We start from the raw sequence: 25,405 nt of genomic DNA on the forward strand, positions 1-25,405 counted from the left end.
GATGGAGAAACACATAATGTTCACTGGGTAAGGGTGAGGGATCTGGGTAAGGGTCCCGGGCCATTGGGTCTGAGGCCATTACCAATGGGATCCTTATCCAGATCCAACAATGGGTGTTTCCCTTTAGATCACTATAAATTTCCATTGTTATGGTCCCACTAATATACGTTATCATTACTATAGATGCACTGTCAATGTGAACCCCTGCTTTGTATTAACTCCTGACAGGAATTGCTGCAGTTAGGGCCATTTTAGTTGGCATGTGTTAGACTGTGAACCTATCCAATTACCAGTACCTAGTGCTTTTTTCTCCCCAAATACCTACCTGGGGAAGAAAAATGACTGCTTCATGGAGTGAAAGTTCTCCATGAGACTATTTAACTATTCAATAACTCAGTCAACTTGTGCCCACAGCTTTAGATGCACAGAGACTCATTTGATATACACAGCTCAGTGTCATAGTGTAGCCCTTACACCTATGGTATGTGACATTGTGACTGTGATACAGGCTATTGTCTGAAGTTGAGGGAACTTAGTATGCAGCAGTTGATATAACGAATGCCATTTTCAGCCTCCCTTTATTGTGGATGATCATGATCAGTATACCTTTTTGCGGGTTGGTCTGCCATACACCACAACCATACTTCCTCCACAAGGCTACCAAAATTCTCCAAATATGTCATCAACACAAAAGTGATGATATGGAAACATCCCAATCTCAGAGGGTGCAACAGACTTCTACTCTATTGATGACATTGTCTTAGGGCCCAACATGGGTACTATTAAACAAAGACTGGATGCCTCACAGACCCACATATGGCAACTCAGTGGGGTCATTATTATAGAAAAGGTAGTCATCTGGCACCCTAATAAAATTCCTGAGCATGATCTGTAAGGGTCATGATATCTCATTCCAGAGAAGTGTGCCAAGCGCTGGTCCTCTGTACTTCCACAAATGAAAAGAAGGCCTAGCAATTGGTGGGACAATTAAGCAACTTACACTGTCACATTCCCCATGTATGGTCCGTGATAGCACCTATCTATGGGGTAACTAGAAAGGCTGCTTCCTTTCAGTGGGGTCACGACCAAGAGGATGACGTGGAGATCCTCAGACAGGCCACCAGGCTGCCCTCCCCACCCCCCACCATTTGTTCTTTGAGTTACAGAACTCAGCAACATTTCTGTTTACCAGTTGGAGGTTATAGTAGAAGACCCCTGACATAGGTCAGAGGCACCCCTTTGGGCTTTCAAACTCATATCTCTAGGAGTCAGCTGAAAGGTAAACACCCTTTAAGAGACATTTACTGACCTGTTATAGGGTTTTGGTAGATACTGAGTGGCTGACCTATGACCAAGGGATCAGAAATACCAACCAAAGGGTATGAATAATTTTTTTCTCTAGTTGTCTTGGGGTGTTCACACTCTAAGTCAAGGTATAAGATTTCTATAAAATACATGTTCATGAACCAAAGAAAAATAATCTTCTGATAAGTTTAATTTAAAATAAAGTTATCTATAATTATTATACGTACTATTGAGACTTTCTCCTTTAGAAGGTCTTTGTTTCTTTACTTCCAGTTGAGTTTCTGACATTGAGTCTCCATGCTCAAGCACAGGATTTTCATCTGGTACTTTACGATGAGCTACATAAAGAGAGGCATTTAGTCCAATAAAAGGAAAAATAGATACACTGTTTGATCCTATACTTTCAAGTTACTGACAAATGTGCGTCAGCGTTTTCTCACATTTTCAAAAGTTATATGTAAATTACTATAATGCTGGATTGATATGAAAATGGTGAGAAGAGTTTTAATGGATGTGTACTGAAACTGTCTCATCATTTCATTAATATTCATAGGTTTCAAATATGTTCCAGTTTGGTCTCCAGTTTTCTTAACACTTTAGGTTAAAACATAGTCATAAACCAAACCATGAAAAGGTATATGCACAAGATTATTCATTACAGCATATCTGTAATTGTAAAATACTTAAAACCATTTACATGTGGAAATGTAGGAGACTGGGTCCATAAACCAAGGTATATATATATACTATAAACTATGGTAATATCAACTATGCTGTACAGTATGGTCCAAACAACTGTACATACAACTGTAAAAGGAATGAAAACGATCCCATAAACTAACATGGAAGAATGTCTAGTTTATAATGTTAAATGAAATAAAAAACTGATAGAATATCTAGTATATTATCTTTTAGGAAAGAACAAAAAGAAAACAAAAAAAAATAGAGAGATAGTTACCTTTACAAAATGAAACATAAGAAAGATAAACCAGAAAACAAAATAGTTTGTTACCAAAGACACTACAGACCATGTTCACTGAATTATACTCGATGACTACTGTTAGTGCTAAGTCTGTCCCTGGCATTGATAAGACAGCCTATAATGCAGTGATTTTTTTGAGACTCATTTTTAATGAAAAAGAATGTAAAGCTCTCAAGATTGCTTTGTCAGTGACTTGAGGAGACCAGTTAGACTGGGGTACTTCTCCTCTATCATTAAGGAGGTTATTTGTTGCTTCCATGACCTGACTACTGTACATAGTGTTGCAATGAACATTGGCATGCATGTGTCTTTTTGAATTACCATTTGTCTCAGGGTATATGCCCAGTAGTGGGATTGCTGGGTCATACGGTAGTTCTATTTTTAGTTTTTTGAAGAACCTCCATACTGTTCTCCATAGTGGCTGTATCAATTTACATTTCCACCAACAGTGCAAGAGGGTTCCCTTTTCTCCACACCTTCTCCAGCATTTATTGTTTGTAGATTTTCTGATGATGCCCATTCTAACCGGTGTGAGGTGATACCTCACTGTAGTTTTGATTTGAATTTCTCTAATAATTAGTGATGTTGAGCATCTTTTCATGTGCCTCTTGGCCATCTGTATGTCTTCTTTGGAGAAATGTCTATCGACAGACAGAAGAATGGATAAAGAAGACATGGTACATATATACAATGGAATATTACTCAGCCATAAAAGGGAACTAAATTGGGTCATTTGTAGAGACGTGGATGGACCTAGAGACTGTCATACAGAGTTAATTAAGTCAGAAAGAGAAAAACAAATATCGTATATTAAGGCATATATGTGGAATCTAGAAAAACAGTACAGATGAACCTGTTTGCAAGGCAGAAATAGAGTCACAGATGCAGAGAACAGATGTATGGACACCAAGGGGGGTAAGTGGGGGTGGGCTGAATTGGGAGATTGGGATTGACATATGTACACTAATATGTATAAAATAGATAACTAATGAGAAACTGCTGTATAGCACAGGGAACTCTACTTCACTTCGCTGTACAGTAGAAACTGACACAACATTGTAAAACAACTATACCCCAGTAAAAAAAAGGAGGTAATTTGTGAAACTTGGTGAAGAGATGTGTCACAACAGACTCTCTCTTCCACAGTGCTTTGACAGCGGCCACTCTGCCCAAGGAAGTGGGGAGGGCAATGATGTGAACACTTGATTCCCTCTCCTTCCCCAGCTCCTTTCTCAGGTTTGGCCCACTTATGATGAGTTTCCTGACACTGAAAAAAGGTGTTTTAAACACCCGTATAACCATCTGGAAGGTGCCTGATAAGCCACTATGATGGTCCTTTGGTTCAACAATGAGCAGCAAGAACAGTAGATGATGAGACTGGTAACCAGACTCAGATTTCCAGTGTCATCTGTGCCACCTTTGCTGTTTTCCTAGTTCAATTAAACTTCCTTATAAGGTGATGTCAATTGGTTCACAAGACAATCCAGATCTTCAGTGACAAATTTCAGGGCACGGAAGAACCAGCAATAGATAGATATTATTTGGCCAGTGAAGAAAGTGACCTAAAAATGGTAATCAGGAACCCACTTGTGGATGGCCTGTTTAAGTGGTTTCCCAAGGAAATCTCTGGGTCTAGTTACTCAACAACGGGAACTCACAGAGAACACTGATGGACTCTCCACCAAGGAATTCATGGTCAGGTAGTGGTCCATAGGTGACCCAACACACAGACACTCTAGAGTCCAAATGATGATGACATCTATGACCAACAAGTGCTCTTCCCTCTGCATTTCCCAGTGAATCTTGAGATGAACCCGAGATACAACCCCCCTACCATTACTTTTACCCAACGTCTCAGTTTTCTATATAAACAAGAATTAAGGTTAGGCTAAGATTCTTATCTCCCCAGTTGTAATACGAGGATATGTGCTAAGGTTCAAAGGAGAGATAGGTGAGAATTGCATATCTGGGCCTTTTGGACACTGATGCACATATGACTAAGATCTCTATAACCATAGACACTACGATGAGAAGAAAACAGATAATGCTCACTGGTTTTTGGTCTGAGATCACCAAATGGGATCTTTATCCAAATCCAACTATAGGCATGTCCCTACACGCCACTAAAAATCTCCATTGTTATGGCTTCCATTACTGAATTGGTATCGATGTACTGAATTGGTATTGGTACAGATGTATTTTCTATGTGCATCTCACCCCTAAGCCCTGATGGGAACTACTGCATTTTAGGGACATTTTAGAGGGGCCTGTGGAAAACCAGTGCCTAGCACCTTTACCATCCAAAAACAACTCATTGCCCTTATTGCTGAACTTAATGAAATAAAAGTTCTCCATGAGGTTATTTCTCCACTCATAAACCCTTTTGGTCTGTGTGTAAGGCCCTGGGTGCCTAGAGACTCAATTGATTACTGTTGGCTCAATGCCATAGTACAGCTCCAGACACTGGCATCACACGGTCCTGTGACCTTCACAGAAGTTTACTGCTCAAGGTGAGTCAAGTAAGTATGCAGCAATTGATATCACAAGTGCCCTTTTTAACATTCCTGTTCACACAAATGGCCAGGATCAGTTTACCTTATGTGCAATGGGTTACAACATAACTTTAATGTCCTTTCACAAGCCCATGACCTAGAAAAAGCCCTGCTCCAAGATCGAGTACTAAAACTTCCACTATATTGATGACATCCTCCACTGGAACCAGATAAGAGTACTACCCAACAAGGACTGGATTCTATGATGACCCACACGTGACAGCACAGCTGGGTCATTAATGTAAACAAGGTACAAAGATCTAATACCCAACTGAAATCCCTGGGGGCAAAGTGGAAAGGGGTACACTGTCACTCCAAGCTCCAAGGAAACTAAGTTTTCCTTCTCCACCCCCCCAAGATACAAAGGAGGCCAACCTTTTATCAAGCACTCCAAAGAGCCAAGCTTATTTCTGTCTCTACCACAACAAACACAAAGGACACTCAGTGTAGGTGTGTGTATGAATATCTGTATGTATATGTGCATATATATGCATACATATGTATATATAGGAGTTCAACTCCAGGCCAAAATCCTGCTTGATTTTGCAGGTCCAACTATAGACAATTATAAGGCCTCTACCTGAAAGTTCTCATGGGGGAATACTTCTCACCCCACACCAAATTTGATGCAGACCCAGTGAACTTTAGACACTGGAGGTAGTTGCAGTGGAGGACTAAGGCCCATCCATACCATGTTCTTATGCATTCTGGATTCCTATACAGGTGCCTCCATCAGAGGCCTCCTTGTGAAAGGGGGAGGGGTCAGCTGATACACTGTACTTTTCAGGTGCCTCTGTGTAGACCATTTTACTGGGGGAACCTAAAGATACTTTCCTCAGTTACTACATAGTATTCAGGACTTTTACACTCCTAGCCATCATACATCAATATCCACAAGGTTCCTGAGGTCATAAAAGGGCAAGAGCCTTTTGTTTGGGGCTCCTTCAGATATGAGATAATCTTCTGCCAACCCCTACTCCCATCCACAGGGATACATCTGACCCTTGCCTGGTTTGGTTCCATAGGGAAAAGGAAACACTGGTGGAGCTGGGGCCCTTTCCTGTTTAGACTCTTGCTTATACTATTATAGGAAGTATATAAAAGCTTAATTGTTACTTTTAGTTTGGCCTGCTATCTTAATTGACCAAGTCAAAACAGGCAGCTTTCTCTGACAGACTGGCATAGAGTGTAACAAAGTAGTCAATAAAGTAAAATTCCTTTCTGGAAGGAGCACTTTGAGAGGTGCCCGCGAGACTCTTTCAGGGCATACTGCTGGATCATTTGCAAGAGTCAAAGCGTCCCACAGGGCACATCACCAGTCAGGCTAATGTGTCTCCAGAAGTGCTAGTGGACACCATGGGGCTCTCCAGGAGAGTACCATCATATTGTCTATGTGTAACTCTACTCTCATTCTTCCAAGCCCTGGTGGAAATTACTGCATTTAAGGCCATGTTAGAGGAGCATAAGAAGATTGTGAACCTACCCGATTACCAGCACCTAGTACCTCTGTCTCCCAAAAATCTGCCTGGGAAAGAAAAAGGAAAAACTGCCCTCTTTACTGAGTTTAATGCAGCAAAGGCTCCTTGAGACTATATCCCTATTCAATAATTCACTTGACTTGTGTACCTGATCTTGAGTTCACAGATACTCAATTGATTTTGGCTGTTCAATCAACAGGACAGCCTTGGCATCAGTGGTATCTGACAGTGTGACTGTCGTAGTAACTTGTCCAGAGTGTGGGAACTTGTTATTCAGCAATTGATATCACAAACGCCCTTTTCAGTATCCCTCTGAATGGGAATGATTCCAGTCAGTTCATCTTTATGTGGAATGGGTACAATTCACCATTCATATCCTTCCACAAGTCTATCTGAACTTCCTATCTGTCATCAACGTTATCAAAGCCTGGAAAATCTTCAGATTTTCCAGAGGAGGGACTAGCCCTCTACTCTACTGATAATGTCATCCTATTGAGCCCAGAGAAGGGAGCTGGACAACAGCCTAACAAGGGCTGGACACCCTGCTGACACACAGGTGGCAACTTGCTGGGCCACTTTTACAGAAAACGTACAAGTACGCAAGTGAAATTCCTGGGCTTGATCTGTGTATGGAGTCTCATTGTCTCATTCCATGGGAAAAGACTGGCTTTGATCCTCTCTGCTCCAGAAATTAAAAAGGAGGCCCAGGGCTTCCCTGGTGGAGCAGTGGTTGAGAGTCCGCCTGCCGATGCAGGGGACACGGGTTCGTGCCCCGGTCCGGGAAGATCCCACATGCCGTGGAGCGGCTGGGCCCGTGAGCTATGGCCGCTGAGCGTGCGCATCTGGAGCCTGTGCTCCGCAAACAGGAGAGGCCACAACAGTGAGAGGCCCACGTACCGAAAAAAAAAAAAGAGGCCCAGGGACTGATGGAACTCTTCACCTACTTGCATTCTTAATGCCGTCCATCTAAAGGGTTACGAGAAAGGTCATTTCCTTTCAGTGGGGCCGCAGCAAGGAGGATGACCTGCAAGCCCTCCAACAAGCCACCTAGGCTACCCTTCCTGTTGGCCCCTCTGATTCACTTTGCCATTTGAGTTATAGATCTCAGCAACTATCTATTCACCAACTGGAGCTTAAGGCAGAAGGACACTGCCACAGGTCAGAGGCATCTGTTGGGGTTTTTAATTCATCATCTCTAGGAACAGCTCGCTGAAAGATACCCACCCTTTAAGAGACAATTATTAGTCCATTATTGGGCTTCAGGGGATACTGAACACATGACCCACGACTGTGAAACAGTCTCAAGACAACAAATTCCGACCAAAAGTTATCGACAGTTTTGCTTTTGTTCTCTAATTATCTTAGGGCATTCATACTTTACGTCAGTGTAAAATTTCTATAAGAACATGCCCAAATAGGATTCCTGGAGTGGAGATGTCCACCCTTGCTCCGCTGCCCCCACTGCCCCCACAGTTTAAGTGCGTACAGCATCATTTGAGGACGGCTCAGGAGCATGACAAGCGGGGCCCCCCTGTGGTGGCTTATTACTGTCGTTTGTATGCAATGCAAACAGGAATGAAGGTTGATAGTAAAACTCCTGAATGTCGTACATTTTCCCCAAAGCTAATGGATCAGTTAGAAGCTCTTATGAAACAGTTGGGTGATAATGAAGCTGTTACTCAAGAAACAGTTGGCTCTGCCCATTTGGAGAATTATGCTTTGAAAATATTTTTGTATGTAGATAATGAAGATCATGCTGGGCGATTTCACAAAAAAACATGATCAAGTCCTTCTACACTGAAAGTCTTTTAATAGATGTCAAAATAGCGGTTGGAGAACTCACTGATGAAAACGTGAAACGCAGAAAGTATGAAAGGTGGAAAGCAACATACATTCATAATTTTTTAAAGAATGGAGAGACTCCTCAAGCAGGGCCTGGTGGGATTGAAGAAGATAATGATGTTGAAGAAAATGAAAATGCTGGAACAACTCTCTGCCCACTCAGCCCCTCAGCTGTCATCTTCAACTTATGACCCAAGCAATATGACATCAGGCAGCTTTACTGGAATACAAATTCCTCCCGGTGCCCGCATTCCTGCTAATACCCCCGAAGAAGTTCCTCACAGCACAGATGTAACAAGTAACCCTATCCAGCCTACTCCACAGACTATTCCGGCCATTTATCCTGCACTTTTCAGTACAGTTTCCCAGGGAGATACCCAACTAACATCAGAGGACTTTGCTAGACCTCAGAAATACCGCAAATAACTCTGGCAGAGCTTTGCAGTATGAAGATGCCAGCACTGCAGTGCAGAATCTACAGAAGACCATCAAGTTACTGACCACGGGCAGAGAATGAAGCCTTTGTAGAACAGATCCATGCATTTTTGGCTTAAAGAACTAACAGTCCATTACTCTATCTTCAGCCTATCAGAAGCACAGTTTTAAGGAAGATTTCAGTTCCACTGACTGTAACAATAAAATCTGTGTCTGTGTATCAGATTCCTGTTGAAGCTTTCATCAACAGCCTCGACCAATTTTCATTGTCCATTTAGTGGATCCAGTAATCTCTGGGTATACACAGGGCTGATAAGAGCAAGATCCTAAAAATGTCCACTGAATCCTGCTTGTTCAAAAAATGAAAACACACTTCTATAAAATATACTGGGAATCATCTTTGTCTCTTAATCTAAATAAATTAAGCAATTTTTAAATCCATAATTTGGACAAACAGACCATATTACTTTGCTATAAAATTCTAAATTTAACTTTTAATAAAGATTGCAAGAATATTCTAGATTAGAGGTCACGTTTTGTTTTCCTCAGGATTTATGAAACAGATATGAACGTCTTAAATTACTAGATGAATCTGAAAGAGATTATGTTTAAGTTTCAATTCATATTCATATTAATTATAGCTACATTAAAAGTTAAAATGTTCATGGAAAGAAATATAACAAGGTAAACAGGTAGAATCAGTTTTAGATGTAAGAATAATGTTGGTTTCCCAATTGTTTTCCCTTATCCATTGGTGCTTAAGGTGAATTGGTATTTGCTTCATAGGCAGTTTGACTGCATGTATCAGAGAATGAAAACAAGACATTTACAGTAATGGCTGGAAACTTGGTGCTTTGAGTTAAGGTTCTCCTCTGCTACTATGGAATGGATTCCATAGAGTGTATAGCTATGAATGATGCAGATTTTAAGAACATAGATTCTCAGTTGATAAGTTAATAAGTTTTGTGAGGAATTATGGACTTACTGTGTCACCTGCATTTGTGCTGTGTAAAAAATAAATACAAGGGTTCTTTTAACTAGTTCAAAAAAAAACATGCCCAAATACATATTCACGAACCAAAGAAAAAGGATCTTCTGATGAGTACAATTTAAAATAATTTAAAGTTATTTATAATTATTATACTTACTAATGAGACTTTCAGCTCTAGAAGATTTTTGTTTCTCTGCATGCATTTCTGTTTCTGACTTTGAGTCTTGATGCTTAAACATAAGATTTTCATCTGACACATGATCATGAGCTACATAAAGAGGTACATTTAATGCATTAAACTGAAAAACAGTTCTATTGTAAAATCCCTATATATCAAATTTATACACATGTTTAGCAGTATTTTCTTTCATTTTTATAAACATAAAATATAAGTAAGTTACCATAATGCTAGACCTGACATAAAAATTGTGAGGAAAATTTTAATGTGTGTAAGACTCACTGTTTCATAAATATTTGTTGGCATCAAATATATTTTATCTTAGTCCCTACTCATTTTAGATTATTATAGCTTAGGTTAATATATACTCATAGACCAAATGATGAAAAAATATATGTAAAGGTTATTCATTACACCATATTTTTAATTGCAAAATACTCAAAAGCACCTAAATGTACTAGCACGTGAGATTGGTTGAAAAACAAGGTACATACTATAAACTAGGGTAATACAAATTATGGTGTATGATGTGGTACAAAGAGTTACACAAAAAGCTATAAAAAGATACTTATAACCCAACTTGGAGGGACTGCTAGGAGATAGGTTAATTGTAGAAAAAATGAAAAGAGAAGGTATCAAGTATGCTATCTTTTAGGAAAGAAAAGAATGGGAAATGAAAAGAAAATATAAGATACTTACCTTTAGAAAAGGAAATACAGGAAAGATAAACCAGAAAACAATGTAGTTGGTCACCTAAAGTTGCATGCAGAATAGGACACAGGACTACTGTTAAATCTAAACATGTCCCGGGCAGTGATGACATCCTTGATGCAACGAATGTTTCTCATACTTAATAAGAAAGTAGGTAGAGCCCTCAGGATTCCTTTGCCCAGTGACCCAAAGAAACCAAAGAGATTTGGATAGTTTGATTCCACCACAAAGAAAGTAATCTTGTTAAAATTATTTAAGAACAGAAGCACCTTTTCTGGTGTGTTACTGCAGAACTCCCTCTTTCAGAACATCTTCCATGGCCACTTTGCCCAAGGAGGATGAAGAAGGAGGTAGGTGGGAGAAATGTCATGTACACCTGAGACCTTCTCCTTCCTTTACTAGCTGTTATTTGTTCCTGGACTGGTTTGGTCCAATCGTGGTGAGTTCTCTGACACTGGAAAACTTTTTTGGTCTACTCTTACGGCCACCTATAAGGGGCTCTGCAAGCCACCTGATAGTTCCTTGATTTGACAATGAGAAGTAAGAAAAGTAAATGATGAGATTGTTTACCAGACTCAGATTTAAGTTCATTCTTGCCACTCTCACTGGTCACCTGTCTCAATTAAACCTCCTTATAAGGTGATGTCACTTGGTTCATGGCACAATCCATGTGTGAAATGAAAAATTTCCAAGCAAAGAAAAAGCAGCTACTGGCAAGACACTAACTTTTCACTAGTAGTCAGAGTGATGTAAAAATGGTAATTGGGTACTTACTCCTGGATCATTGGGTTAAGGTCTTTCCCAAAGACATCTATGGGTCTTGCTACCCAACAATGGGTCTCAAGGAGGAGACTGATAGACTCTCCATCAGATACTTGTGACTAGATAATGGCTACTGGGGGCACAACAGAGTTCACATACTGACAACTCCTATGACTAATATAAATAATATTCCTTCCAACCCTCCCAGTGAATCTTGACATGAAATCAGAGTGCATCTCTCTACTTTTATCCAAACCTCTTAACTTTAATAATAAACAAGACTATGAGTTAGGCCAAGGTCCCTATGTCCTAACTGGGAACATAAGGACGTTTGCCAAGGTCACAGTTCAATGGGGAGGTGAGGAAGAGTTTCATTCCTTGGTCCTTTTATACCAAGATGAGGGAAAACACTATATATGTATATTTACATAGTCTAAGTATGCATCCTTAACACCCCATCTTTATCCCCAAGCCATGATCATAAATACTACAACTGAGGCCATTTCAGTGGCTCTGGTAGTCTATTAGGTAGTCTGAACCTAAGAGTCTACTAGTACCTAGTCCCTTTGACTACCAAAGCAACTCCCTAGAGGATGAAAAGAGATAGCTTCCTCATTACTGAGCTTAATGAAGCAAAAATTCTCCATGAGACTATTTCTCCATTCAGTAGCCGCAGCTGGCCTCTGGATTAGGCCTCAGGTGTATGGAGATTCAATTGATTATTAGAGGCTCAATGCAGTCATGCAGCTTTAGCACTAGTATTACCTGAAATTATGACAGCCATAGAGGCTGTGGCCCAAGCTGAGGCAAGTACAAAGCAACTGACATTACAAATGTCTCTTCAGCATCCCTGTCCACAGGGATGATCAGGATCAGTCTGCCATACGTGTAATGGGTTGCAACGCACCTTTAATGTCCTTCCATAAGGCCATGACCTGGAAAAAGTCTCACTCTCCCATGGAGCCCTAGCCTCCCCCTATATTAACAATAACCTCCACTAGGCCTAGGCAAGAGGATTACCCAACAAACACAGAAAGCATGTGGACTTACATGTGACAGTTAAGTCTGGGCCATTAATACAGAAAAAGTACCAGGACCTGGTACCCAAGTGAAATCTCTGGGAGTAAACTGAGAAGAGGCAGTATGTCTCATTCCATAGGAGACAACTGCCAAGCTTTAGTTCCTCTAAGCCCCCACAAACACAAAGGAGGCCCAAAGATTGGTGGAACTTTTCAGCTACTAATACTTTGACATTCACCATGTGGTCATCTTGATGGCATTTGTCTATTAGGATACCATTTTTCGTCTCTACCTTTGAGTAGGACATGGCAACAGGATGTCCTAGAGGCCCTCCAACAGGTTTCTGACTCTGTCCATCCCCTTGGCCCCTCTGATACACGTTTGTGTTTGGGTTACAGATCTCAGCAACCTCTCAGTTTGCTGATTAGAGCCTATGGTAGATGGATACTGCCAGAGGCCAGAGGCACCCATTAGGCTTTTGGTATCATAGTTACCCGGAGTCAGATGACAGGTACTACTAACCCTTTAAGCGACTACCATTGTCCTGTTATAAGGCCTTGGTGAATATTTAGTATATGACCCATGGCCATGAAATAGTCTTATGACTAGAACTACCAACCAAAAGTTATGAATAGTTTGGCTTTTATTCTCTAGTTATCTTGGAGTATTCACACTTTAAGTCTAAGTGTAAAACTGCTATAAAATATATGCTTAAATACTGATTCATGAACCAAAAAAAAATCTTCTGATCACTTTAATTTAAAATAATTTAGGGAGTGACATCAGCAAAATGGCAGGCTAAGAGATTGCAGTCCCGTAGCCCACAGAAACACTGATTTAACAATTCATGGATGAAATACATTTATGAGAGCTTCAGAGTCCACTCAAGAAGTTCCAGCATGCTGGTGGAACATAACATCCTAGATAGCTGCATTAAAAAGGGTAAGAAGAACAGTTTTACTTTACCTATGACACCCCTCCACCAAGTCAGCACAGCTCAACAGAGAGAGAGATTCCCTCATCCACAATTTTTCCCATGGGAGAAAGAGAGAGGGAAGTGAGTATAAGGCTCTCAAAGCCTTTCAGGGTGCTGCCTGAGAGGCCCACTTCTATCTCACCTTAATCAGAACACTGAAGGTATCAACATAGCTGGATTGTCTGTGGGCAGCTAGAAAAAAGACCTCAAATAAAAACCCTAACTTTACACCTCAAGGAACTAGAAAGAGAAAAATAAACTAAACTCAAAGTTATCAGAAGGAAGGAAATAATAAAGCTTAGAGCAGGAATAAATGAAACAGAAAACAGAAAATTTTTCTAAAATTTTAGCCTTTCGCAAATGGGCTAATCCCATTCATGAGGGCTCCATCCTCATGACCTAAGCACCTCCCCACTCCTAATACAATTACATCGGACATTAGGATTTTAACACATGAATTATGGGGGGGGGGACACAAACATTCACCAATAGAAACTTCCAAATTCATTTTATGAGGCCAGCATTACCTAGATACCAAAGCCAAGAAAAGACACCACAAGAAAATGACAAGCCAATATCCCTGATGAACTCAGATGCAAAAATTCTCAACAAACTACTAGCAAACAATTCGACAGCACATTAAAAAGATCATACACCATGACCAAATGGTATTTACTCTATTCAGGCAAGGATGGTCCAACATCAATCAATGTGACACATACACCACATTACAGAGCAAGGGATAAATATTACATGATCATCTCAACAGGTGCAGAAACAAAATCTGAAAATATTCAATACTTTTTCATGATAAAAACTCCCATAAATTAGGGATAAAAGGAATTTACCTCAACCCAATAAAAGCTATATGTAGAAAATCCTGAAGACTCCACCAAAAAGCCTAATGTTAGAACTAATAAATGAATTCAGTAAAGGTGCAACATACAAAATCAATATAAAAAAATCAAAAATCAATTGCATTTCTATACATTATCAACAAACTATGAGAAACAGCAATTAAGAAAATAATCCCATTTACAACGACATCAAAAAGAAAAAATTAAATTTGACAAAGGAGATGAAGTGTTCGTACACTGAAACTAAAATACTGATGATAGAAATTAAAGAAGACAAAAAATAATGGAAAGATATTCCATGCTTGTGAACTGGAAGAATTAATATTTTTAAAATGTCCACACCACCAAAAGCAAGCTATGGATTAAATGCAATCCTTATTACATTTCCAATGGCATTTTTCACAGAAATAGAACAAAAAAATCCTAAAATTTGTATGGAATCACAAAAGATCCTTTATAGTCAAAGCAATCTTGAGAAAAAAGTACAAAGGTGGAGGCATCATACTTCCTGATTTCAAACTACATCTGACCCCTGAACAACATGGGGGTTAGGGGCAGTGACCTCCCTTCCCACCTACACAGTCAAAAATCCACACAGAATTTTACAGTTGGCCCTCTATATCCATGGCTCTGCATCCACAGATTCAACCAACCACAGATTATGTAGTACTGTAGCATGTACTTACTGAAAAAACTCTGTGTATAGGTAGACTCATGCAGTTCAAATCTGTGTTGTTCAAGGGTCAGTTGTGTATTACAAAGCTATTGTAATCAAAACAGTATGGTATTGCCATAAAAATGGACATATAAATAAATGGAAGAGAACAAAGATTCCAGAAATAAACCTACACATATACAGTCAATTAATTTATGACAAATCAGCCAAGAATACACAGTGAGGAAAGGACAGTCTATTCAATAAATGATGTTGGGAAAACTGGACAGCTACATGCAAAAGAATGAAACTGGACCACTATCTTACACACACAAATCAATGCAAAATCAACTAAAGACTTGAATGTAAGACCAGAAAACATAACACTCCTAGAAGAAAACATAGGTGGTAAGCTCCCTGACATCATCAGTCTTGGTGAAGACTTTTTGGATTTGACACCAAAAGCAAAGGCAACAAAAGCAAAAATAAACAAGTGAGACTGCATCTAAACTAAAAAGCTTCTGCAAGGCAAAGGAAAACATCAACAAAATGAAAGGCAACCTACAGAATGGGAGAAAATATTTGCAAATTGTATATCTGACAAAGGGTTAATATCCAAAATAAAGAAATAACTCATACAACTAAAAAGCAGAAAAAGAATCTGATTAAGAAATGAATAGAGGATTTGAAAGGACATGTTTTATTACAGGTGGCCTACAGGTACATGAAAAGGTTCTCAACATTATAAATCATCAGGAAAATGCAAATCAAAACCACAATGAGATACCACCCCATACCTGTTAGAATGGCTATTATCAAAAAGACAAGAAATAAGTGTTGGTGAGAATGTGGAGAAAAGGGAGCCCATGTGCACTGCTGCTGAGAAGGTAATTTGGTGCAGCCACTGTGGAAAACACTATGGGAGGTTCCTCAAAAAAATAAAAATAGAACTACCTTACAATCCAGCAATTCCACTTCTGGGTATTTTTCTAAAGGAAATGAAAACACTAACTTGAAAAGATATCTAAACCCCTATGTTCACTGCAGCATTATTTATAATAATAATATAATAGCCAAAACATGTAAACAACATAAGTGTCCATGGACAGATGAATGGAGAAAGAAAATGTAGTATACATATATACAAAGGAATATTATTCAGCCATAAAAAAGGAAATCTTGCCATTTGGGACAACATGGATGCATTTTGAGGGTACTATACTAAGTGAAGTCAGTGAAAGAAAGACAAATACTGTATGATCTCAATTATATGTGGAATTAAAATAAACCAGTATCAAAACTCATAGAACAGATTGGTGGTTGCCAAAAGCAGGGGGGTAGAGGGTGGGTGAATGGGTGAAGGTGGTCAAAAGGTACAAACTCGCAGTTATAAAATAAATAAGTACTGGAGATAAAATGTACAGCATGGTGACTACAGTTAATACTGCATTGCATATTTGAAATTTCCTAAGAGAGTAGATCTTAAAAATTCTCATCACAAGAACAAAATTTTAACTATATGTGGTGATAGATGATAAACTTATTGTTGTGATATTTTTTGTAATATATACATATCTCGAGTCAGTATGTTGTACATCTGAAACTAATGTTATGTGTCAATTATGTATCAAAAGAAAAATTAAATTATAAAGGATAAGAAAAGGAACTAAAACTGAAACTAAATTTAAAGAACTGAATCTACTGAAGGAAATAAGAAAGCACTAATGCAAGTAACTCATCAATATAGTATTTGATGTACACCCTCACTCCTCGGCGAAAGAGTAGAGGGGTGAACTGTAAACAAATCACAAAATCTTTTTCCTCTTTTTCAACTGTAAGTTAAGATATTTATTGGAGAATTTATTTTTTAAATTTATTTTATTGAAGTACAGTTGATTTACAACGTTGTGTTAATTTCTGCTGTACAGCAAATTGACTTAGTTTTATATATATATATATATTTCATATTCTTTTCCATTATGGTTTATCACAGGATATTGAATATAGTTCCCTGTGCTGTACAGTAGGACCTTGTTGTTTATCCATCCTATATATAATAGTTTGTATCTGCTAATCCCAAACTCCCAATCCATCCGACCCCCACCCTCCACTCCCTTGGCAACCACAAATCTGTTCTCTATGTTTGCAAATCACAGAATCCTATTAGTAGATTTGTTTTTCTAGGGTTCTACATTCTGAAATAATTTTAGAAGCATTATAAGATAGAGCAAATGAGTAAATGTACTGATGTTGATCAGAGTCAGATTCACACTGTGGAAGGAAGGATATACACACCGAAAATAGAGAAAGATAAGAACAAGTCCTGAGGAGAGAGAATGAAATTGAAAGTGTCTTTGAGAAACCATGATTTCTAAATATGTCTGTGAATATGCATATACACATATATGTGCACATGTTTATGTATGTAAGCGTATGTGAGGATGACTATATGGATATGTATATCCATATATGTATATCATGTGTACCTGTATGTGGACATGCATATGTGTTTACACTGAGGCACTGACAACATGCCAAAATCTGCGTGATCTGTCAGGCCCAACCTTAGACAATTACAAAGGCTTGATCTGGCAGCTGTCATGGGGGAAATCTTCATACTCCACACTAGACTTTGAGACTTAACCAGTGCATTGCAGACAATGGAAGTAGTGCAGTCATGGACTAAGGCCATATCTGCATTCTTAGTCTGAGTGCATCAATTCTGAAGCATTCTTATGGGGGGGAGGACTCAGCTGAGACCCTGCACATAGACCACATTTTCATTGGACCTTGTAGACATTTTTATTATCTCTGACTCTGTTTTCAGTACTTTTGCACTCCTCCTAGACCTCCCACTTCTACCTCCCCTCAGATCTATGGAACAGCAAGAACCTTTTGTTTGGAGCTCCTCTGGTTTTGATATGATCTTCCCTCACCCCAGCCCTGTCAGCACTGATGTATCTGACCCTCATCCAATGATGTTCTGTGGGGGAAAATGGAATATTGGTGTGGCTGGGAACCTTTCCTGTTTAGATTCTTATACTATTACAGTAAGTGAATAAATGCGTAGATTTACTTTCAATTTACTTGCTGTCTTACTTGACCAACTCAAAAACTGGCAGCTCTCTCCCTGACAAGTTAGCACAGTGAGCAGTGTGGTCAATGAAGCACAATTCCTTTCTGGAAGGAGCACTAGTGAGTCCTCAGGGCTCTCTAAGGGGGCACTATTGAGTCATTTGTTAGAGTCTAAGGTTCCCACAGGGCACATGACCATTCAGGCCAATGTGTCTCAGGAACTGCTGAAAGATTGTGCGACATGCTTTAGGAGAGTGCTATTTTATTGTTTACATGATCCTTCTATTTTAATAGTCCTGTTTTGCTGGCCAAGATGCCCAGTGGGTGGGTCAAATTAAACATCAAACAGGGATTTTGACAAAACTGGGGAAGCAATTCCTTGGCTACTTACAGTTTCATCAATAATGGGATCAAAAGTTGTTGGTGGCCCTGCATGCTGAGGTGCGCTCAATGACTACTGTTAGATCTAATGCTCCTAGAACTTATGTTCAGCCTTTGCTATAGTGGTTACTGCGATTCATGATTTAATGAAAAGGAATGTAGAGTGCTGAGGATCACTTTACCCAGTGACCTGAAGAGACCTTATAGACATGGGTCGTTCATCTTCACATTTAAAGGTGTATCTTGTTAAAGAAGTAATCATGTAACCTTGCTGGGTTGCTAATACAGAAACATTTCTTGGAGAGCCTTGACAATGGCCACATTGCACAAGGAGGTGGAATAAAGGAGTATGAAAAAATACAGACATCCAAGACTCTCTCCTTCCTCAGCTGGGTACTGTTTTGGATCCGACAGATGGCTCATTCTTGCCTTTGTAAAACACATTTTAACTATACTTGAAAAGGCAATAGTGACTCCATGAACCACCCTGGTGGTGCCTAAGATATACAATGAGGGAATGAGGACAGCAGATGATGAGATTTTTTTTTTTTTTTTTTACCAGATTCAGGTTCCTAGGTTCATTTGTGCCACTATTGCTGGACATCAAGCTCGATAAACATCCTAATAAGGTCAGGGCAATTAGTCTATGACACAATCTGGACCTTAACTGACAAATTTCTGGACAAGTAATAGTGAATAATGCCAAGATAGCAATGACTGACCAGAAGAGAGAATGATGTAAAAATGTTAGTCTAGTAACCACCCCAGACCATCTGGGCAAAGGCCTTAAAGAGATCAAAGGGTGTGTTACCCCCAAAACAGAGATACTGCATAGGGTCTCAAAGGAGTAGATTGATGTGCTACTTACCAAGGACCCGAAGGCCAGGTAGTGGGATAAGGGAGGCCCAACAGGCCACTACTGTGGCCTATGACTAACACAGGTGCTATGTTTCTGCTTTTCCCAGTGATCCTTGCCATGAATCAAAATGCTCTGCCAACTTTTACCAAGACTTTACGGCTTTCAAAATAAACAAGACTATGGGTTAGGCCAAGCCCCATATATCCAGTGGGAATGTGAGGACTTATGGTAAAGTTGGAGTTCAATGGAGATGGGCAGAATTGCATTCCCAAGCCTGTGGGACATGGGTGCATAGGTGACTGTGATCACCACAATCTCTGACATCAGGATGAGGAGGAAACTGATAATGCTGAGGTGGTACTCCACGGCCACCACCAATGGGAAACTTACCCAAACCCCACAACAGTGTACACTCAGGCCACCTCAAAACTCCATTGTTATGGCCCCCACTGTTGAATGCATTATTGGTATAGAAGTATTATTTACATGAACCCCTACTTGCAATCACCCCTAAACCCTGACAGAAATGACCACTTTAGCAAGACAAGCCGAAGACTGTGAAACTACTCAACTACCAGAATCTAGTACTTTGTTCCTCAAAAACAAATGCGTGAAGAAGAAAAGTAAATAACTGTCCTTATTGATGAGCTTAATGAAGCAGAAATTCTCCCTGAGACTGTTTCTTCATTCAGTAGCTCAGTGGACCTGGGCATATGTCCTTGTGTGTGTAGAGACTCCAGTGATAACTGGCAGCTCAGTGATGTAGTCCCCAGGCACTAGTTGTATCTAATATTGTGACTGTCATGGAAGCTACTGTCTATAGTGAGAGAATTTGGTATTCTGTAATAGACAGTGCAAATACCCTATGCAGTATCTCTGTCCACATGGATGATTAGGATCAGTTCGTCATATGGGGAATAGATTGTAATGCCTCACTAATGTCCTTCCATAAAGTTACATAAATTCCCCAACTATCTTTCACCAAACAGTCATGACCTAGAAATGTCCTACACCCAGAGGGAGCACTAGCCTTCCAGTCTATTGATGACATCATCCAAATAGGCCCATACAAGGGCACCACTTAACAAGGACTAGACGTCCTACAGACCAATATGTAGCAACATGGTTGGACCATTATTACAGATAAGACATAGTTACCCAGTACCTAACTGAAATCCCTGGGCAAAATCTGTGAGGGGCACAACATCTCATTCCAAAGGAGAAGACTGCCAAGCTTTGACACACTCTACTTAAACAACTGAAAATGAGGCCCAGCTATTGGTGGGATTATTTGGATACTTGCACTCTCATAGTCCCCATGTGTGGTTCTTGATGGCATCCATTACATCCATTATATCCATTACTGTTAGATTACTTCAAAAGCCACTCTTTTCAGTGGGGCCACAACCAAGAGGACGCACTTGAGGCCCTCCACCAGGCCTCTCAGGCTATCGTCCCCTTGGGGCCCTCTGATCTTCATTTGCTGTTTGAGTTACAGCTCTCAGCAACATCTCTGTTCACCAAGTACAGTCTGTGGTACAAGGCTACTACCATAGGTCACAGACAGAAGCCCTTTGGAGTTTTGGACCTATAAACTGCCAGTCTGCAGAAAGGTATGCATCCTTTGTGAGAAAATTATTGGCCTATGATTGAGCCTTGGTGTCTGAGTATATGACCTATGGCTGTGAAATAATATTACAACCAGAAATACCAATGAAACTTATGAATACTTTAACTTTTGCTCTCTAATTTTCTTAGGGTATTTACAACTAATGTCAAAGAAACTATAAATGTTGCATAAAGTATAATCTCAGATGCATATTCATGAATGAAAGAAAAATATCTTCTACTGAGTTTAATTAAAATAATTTAAAGTTATTTGTAATTATTATACTTATTAAGGTATATTTTACCTTTGAATGTTCTTTGTGTATTTACTTGCATTTGTGTTTTTGATATTGAGTCTTGATTCTCATAGAGAAGATTTCCATCTGGTACTCCAAACTGAGCTACATAAAGAGAAGCATATAATCAAATAAATAGAAAAAAAGATCTATTGTGAACCCCTCACTTTCAAATTTATAACAAATGTACAGCATAAATTCTTCTCAATTTTATAGACTTGTAAGTAGATTACCATAATGATAGATCTAATATGAAAAGAGAAGAGTTTTAATAAGTATATACTGAAACTGTCTCATTTATTTCGTTAATAACCCTAGGCATCACATGTGCTTTCTATCATTCTCTATATTTCCTACGTAGGACTTTTATACTTAAGTTAAAACTTAATTATAGGATAAAATATCAGGAAGATGGAGGACTAGGAAGTTCCAGACCCTCATTACCCCATGGAGACACTAAGTTAATAACAATATACAGATCAAAATACCATTATGAGGACTCTAGAAACCAGTTAAGAAGCTGCATCACCCAAGTGAATTACTGACCAAGAAAAACTGTACCAAAAAGGGTAGGAAGGGTCATGGCATTTTGCCCAGCTTAGTTAGCCCCACCACCTCCCTGGCACAGTGTGCCACAGTGTGCCACAGTCACAAGGAAGTCTCGCAATTTCCAGATCCTCCATTGGGATGAAAAGAGTGAAACTTGCATCCAACTTTCTGGCATGTCTAGGCACTTCCTGAGTCATTGGTTGCTGTCTTGCCTGATCTGGAAAGCTGATGGGGACAGTTCCATAGTTAGATACCAGGTTGGAGGCTGCTGAAAACAAAGGCAAGTGCCGTCACACATTAGAGCTGCAGGGGTTATGAAGCTCTGCAAATGATGGAGGAGCAAGAGATTACAGGTAGAGGAATACAAGAGAAACCAAAACAAAAAGCTCCTGAGAAGAAAGAGGAGAGAGCCTCTTAGGGAAATTAGGAGAGTTTAAAAAAGTCATACATACTAGAATAAAAGAGTACACACAAGCCCAGAGAAGATACATCCCCAGAGAAGATTTTAGAAGTATCAGAACCTCCATGTCAGGCTGATTAGTCAAGGTGTTCCCCTGTATCTGAAAAGACTGAGAGAGATAGCTATGTTTTCAAATTCCCAAATCTCAACAAAATATGACAAAGCATTACAAAGAAACATGGAAACATGTCCCGATCACAGGAATAAAGTAAAGTTCCAGAAACCAACCCTAAAAAACCACAGGTCTGTGAACTACCTCACAAGGAATTTTAACAACTGTCTTAAAGATCCTCAATGAGCTGAAAGAAATATAAACTAAATGAAATCAGGAAAATGAAGCATGAACAAAATTAGAATATCAACAAAAATATAGAAACTATAAAAAAAAACTCTGGTGCTGAGCAATATAATAACTGAATTGAATAATTCACTAAAGGGGTTCATCATCAGACTTGATCAGGCAGGAAAAAAAATCAGCAAACTGGGAGACGGGTCATGTGAAAACATTGTGTCTGAGGAGCAAAAAGAAAAAAGAATTAAGAAAAGTGTAGAGAGCATGAAGGATTTATGGGACCCTATCAAGTGGACCAAGATATGCATTATGAAAGTCCCAAAAGAGAAGAGAGAAAAAAGGGAGCAGAGAGTTTATTTGAAGAAATGACAAAACTTACCAAATTTAAAAAAGAAATGGATATACAAATTCAATAAGCTTTATAAACTCCAACTAGGAAAAACCCAAAGAGGCCAACACTGAAACACAATGTAGTCAAACTGTCAGAAGTCAAGGAAAAAGAGAAAATCTTAAAAGAGGCAAGAGAAATACAATTTGTTATATGCAAGGGAGCCTCATAAGATTATAAATGAATTTTTCAGAAACCTTTCAGGCCATAAGACAGTGGGATGATACTTTCAGAGTGCCAAAAGGAAAAAAACTGTCAACCAAGCATATAATATTTGGCAAAACTCTCTTTCAAAACTGAAGGGGAAATTAAGACTTTCACAGATAAACCAAAGCTGATGGAGTTCATACCACTAGACCTACTCTGCCAGAAATACTAAAGGAAGTCTTTCAAGTTGAAATGAAAGGATATTAGATGGCATCATGAAGCTGTATGATAATATAAAGGTTTTGGTTAAGGTAAATATATGGACAAATGTAGAAACCTATATTACTGAAATTTTGATGCATAACTTCACTTTTAATTCTTATACAGAATTAGGAGAAAAGCATAAAATAACTATAGATATATGTTAATGGGCACACAATATACAAAGATGTAATTTGTGACACCAATAAATAAAGTGAGGGGAAAGAGCTTTAAAGCAGTACAGTTTAGTGACTGAAGTATGTATGTGTTTGAAGTTAACTTGTTACCAGTATAAAATAGATTATTGTAACCATAACGTAAACATTTATAGACTATTCATGTTATGGATACATGTTTGTATCCCCCAAAATTCATATGCTGAAACCCTAACCTCCAATGTTTTGGAGATGGGGGGAGGGAACTAATTAAGGTTAAATGACATCATAAGGGTAAGACCCTGATCTGATGTGATTATTGACCTAATAAAAAAAGACACCAGAGCTTTCATTCTCTCTCTCTCTCTCTCTCTCTCCATTTGTACATGAAGAAGAGGTCATGTGGGTACACAATAGATGGTGGACACTTATGAGCCAAGAAAAGACATCTCAGAATGAACTCTAACTTACTGGCACCTAGATTTTGGACTTCACCTACAGAACTGTAATAAATAATTTTCTGTTTTGTTTTTTTTTTAAGTGACCCTGTCTACGGCTTTCAGTTATGGCAGGCTGAGAAGACTAATACACAAAAGGAAATGAGAAAAGAATTAAAGCATGTCACTACAAAAAAAATCAAAGAAAGACAAAGGAAGAAAGTAAAATAGGAAATGAGGAACAAAAAATTATGAGACATACAGGAAATAATTAACAAAATGGCAAAAGTAAGTCCTTTCCTATCCAATTGTATGCCAACTAACTGGATAACCTAGAGAAATGGATAAATTCTTAGAAACACACAACCTACCAATGTAAGTGGGTTAAACTCCCTGGACACAGAGTAGCTGAACATATAAAAAATAAGACCCACCTATAATGCTGTCTACCAGAGATTCACTTAGGTCTAAGGACATATATAGACTGAAAGTGAAAGGATGGGAACAGATACTCCATGCAAATGGTAACCAAAAGAGAATAGTGATGGCAATACTATAATATCAGACAGAAGAGACTTTAGTCAAAACCTGTTAAAGAGACAAAGTAAGACATTATATAATAATTAAAAGGTCAATTCTCCAGGAATATGTAATATTATAAATATAAACATTATAGTGTTTATATATATAAACATATATTCATCAGACATAAGAACTCCTAAATACATGAAGAAAACATTAAGTAGATCAAATGGAAAAATAGACCATAAAACAAAAATTGTAGGAGACTTCAATACCTCATTTTCAATAACGGAAAGAACAACCAGAAAAAAGATCAATAAGAAAATTAGAGGATTTGAACAACACTATAGGCCAACTGGACATTATAGATATATGCAAAAAAAACTCCATCTAACAACATCAGAATACATTTTTCTCAAGTACACATGGAACATTCTCTAGGATACTGATATTACACAAAATAACTTTTCTGATCACAATGAAAAGAAACTAGAAATTAATAGTAGCAGAAATACTTGAAAATCCACAAATATGTGGGAAATATAAAAATATATTCTCAAAAGAACCAATGGGTCAAAGTAGAAATTGCGAGAGAAATTAGAGATTATCTTGAGACAAATGAAAATGAAAACAACATAACAAAATATATACAATGCAATGAAAGCAGTGCTAAGAGGGAAATTTATAGCTATAAATGCTTACATTAAAATAGAAGAAAGATCTCAAATAAACAAACTAACTTTACAACTCAAGGAGCTAGAAAAAGAAGATAAAACTATACCCAAAGCTAGCAGAAGGAAGGAAATAATAAAGATTAGAGCAGCGGTAAGTGAAACATTGAAGAGAAAAACCATAAAGAAAATGAATAAAATGAGCAGTTGGTTTTTTGAAAAAACCAATGAAATTGAAAACATTTAGTTAGATTAGCTAAGAAAAAAGGGAAAAGACTCAAATAATTAAATAAAAAATTAAAGAAGAGGCATTACAACCAATGCCATAGGAATAAAAATTATTATAAGAGAACATTATGTACAACTGTATGCCAACTAACTGAAATACCTAGGAAAAAATAGATGAATTCTAAGAAACACAACCTACTAACTGAATCATGAATAAACAGAATATCTGAAAGAACAGTAACTAGTAGATTAAATCAGTAATCAAAAACCTCCTGACAGATAGAAACCCAGGAGCAGACAGCTTCACTGCAGAATGCTACCAAACATTAACA

At 38.5% G+C, this 25,405-nt stretch overlaps 1 protein-coding gene and 1 pseudogene across 1 annotated transcript in view; one reads left to right on the forward strand and one right to left on the reverse strand.

Annotated features, from left to right (window-relative positions):
• The window catches only part of CCDC7 (coiled-coil domain containing 7), a 255,469-nt gene that overhangs the window by 73,604 nt on the left and 156,460 nt on the right, over nucleotides 1-25,405 (reverse strand). The window contains exons 20-22 of the mRNA XM_067030362.1: nucleotides 20,973-21,068; nucleotides 9,743-9,853; nucleotides 1,533-1,643 (exon numbers count right to left, since the gene is read on the reverse strand). Coding sequence (XP_066886463.1) covers nucleotides 1,533-1,643; nucleotides 9,743-9,853; nucleotides 20,973-21,068 — 318 coding nt within the window. The remainder of the gene's footprint in view (nucleotides 1-1,532; nucleotides 1,644-9,742; nucleotides 9,854-20,972; nucleotides 21,069-25,405) is intronic.
• On the forward strand, nucleotides 7,752-8,676 carry LOC131753669 (vacuolar protein sorting-associated protein VTA1 homolog pseudogene; annotated as a pseudogene).

The sequence above is a fragment of the Kogia breviceps genome, chromosome 3 (genome assembly GCF_026419965.1).
Source record: "Kogia breviceps isolate mKogBre1 chromosome 3, mKogBre1 haplotype 1, whole genome shotgun sequence".
Lineage (NCBI taxonomy): Eukaryota > Metazoa > Chordata > Mammalia > Artiodactyla > Physeteridae > Kogia > Kogia breviceps.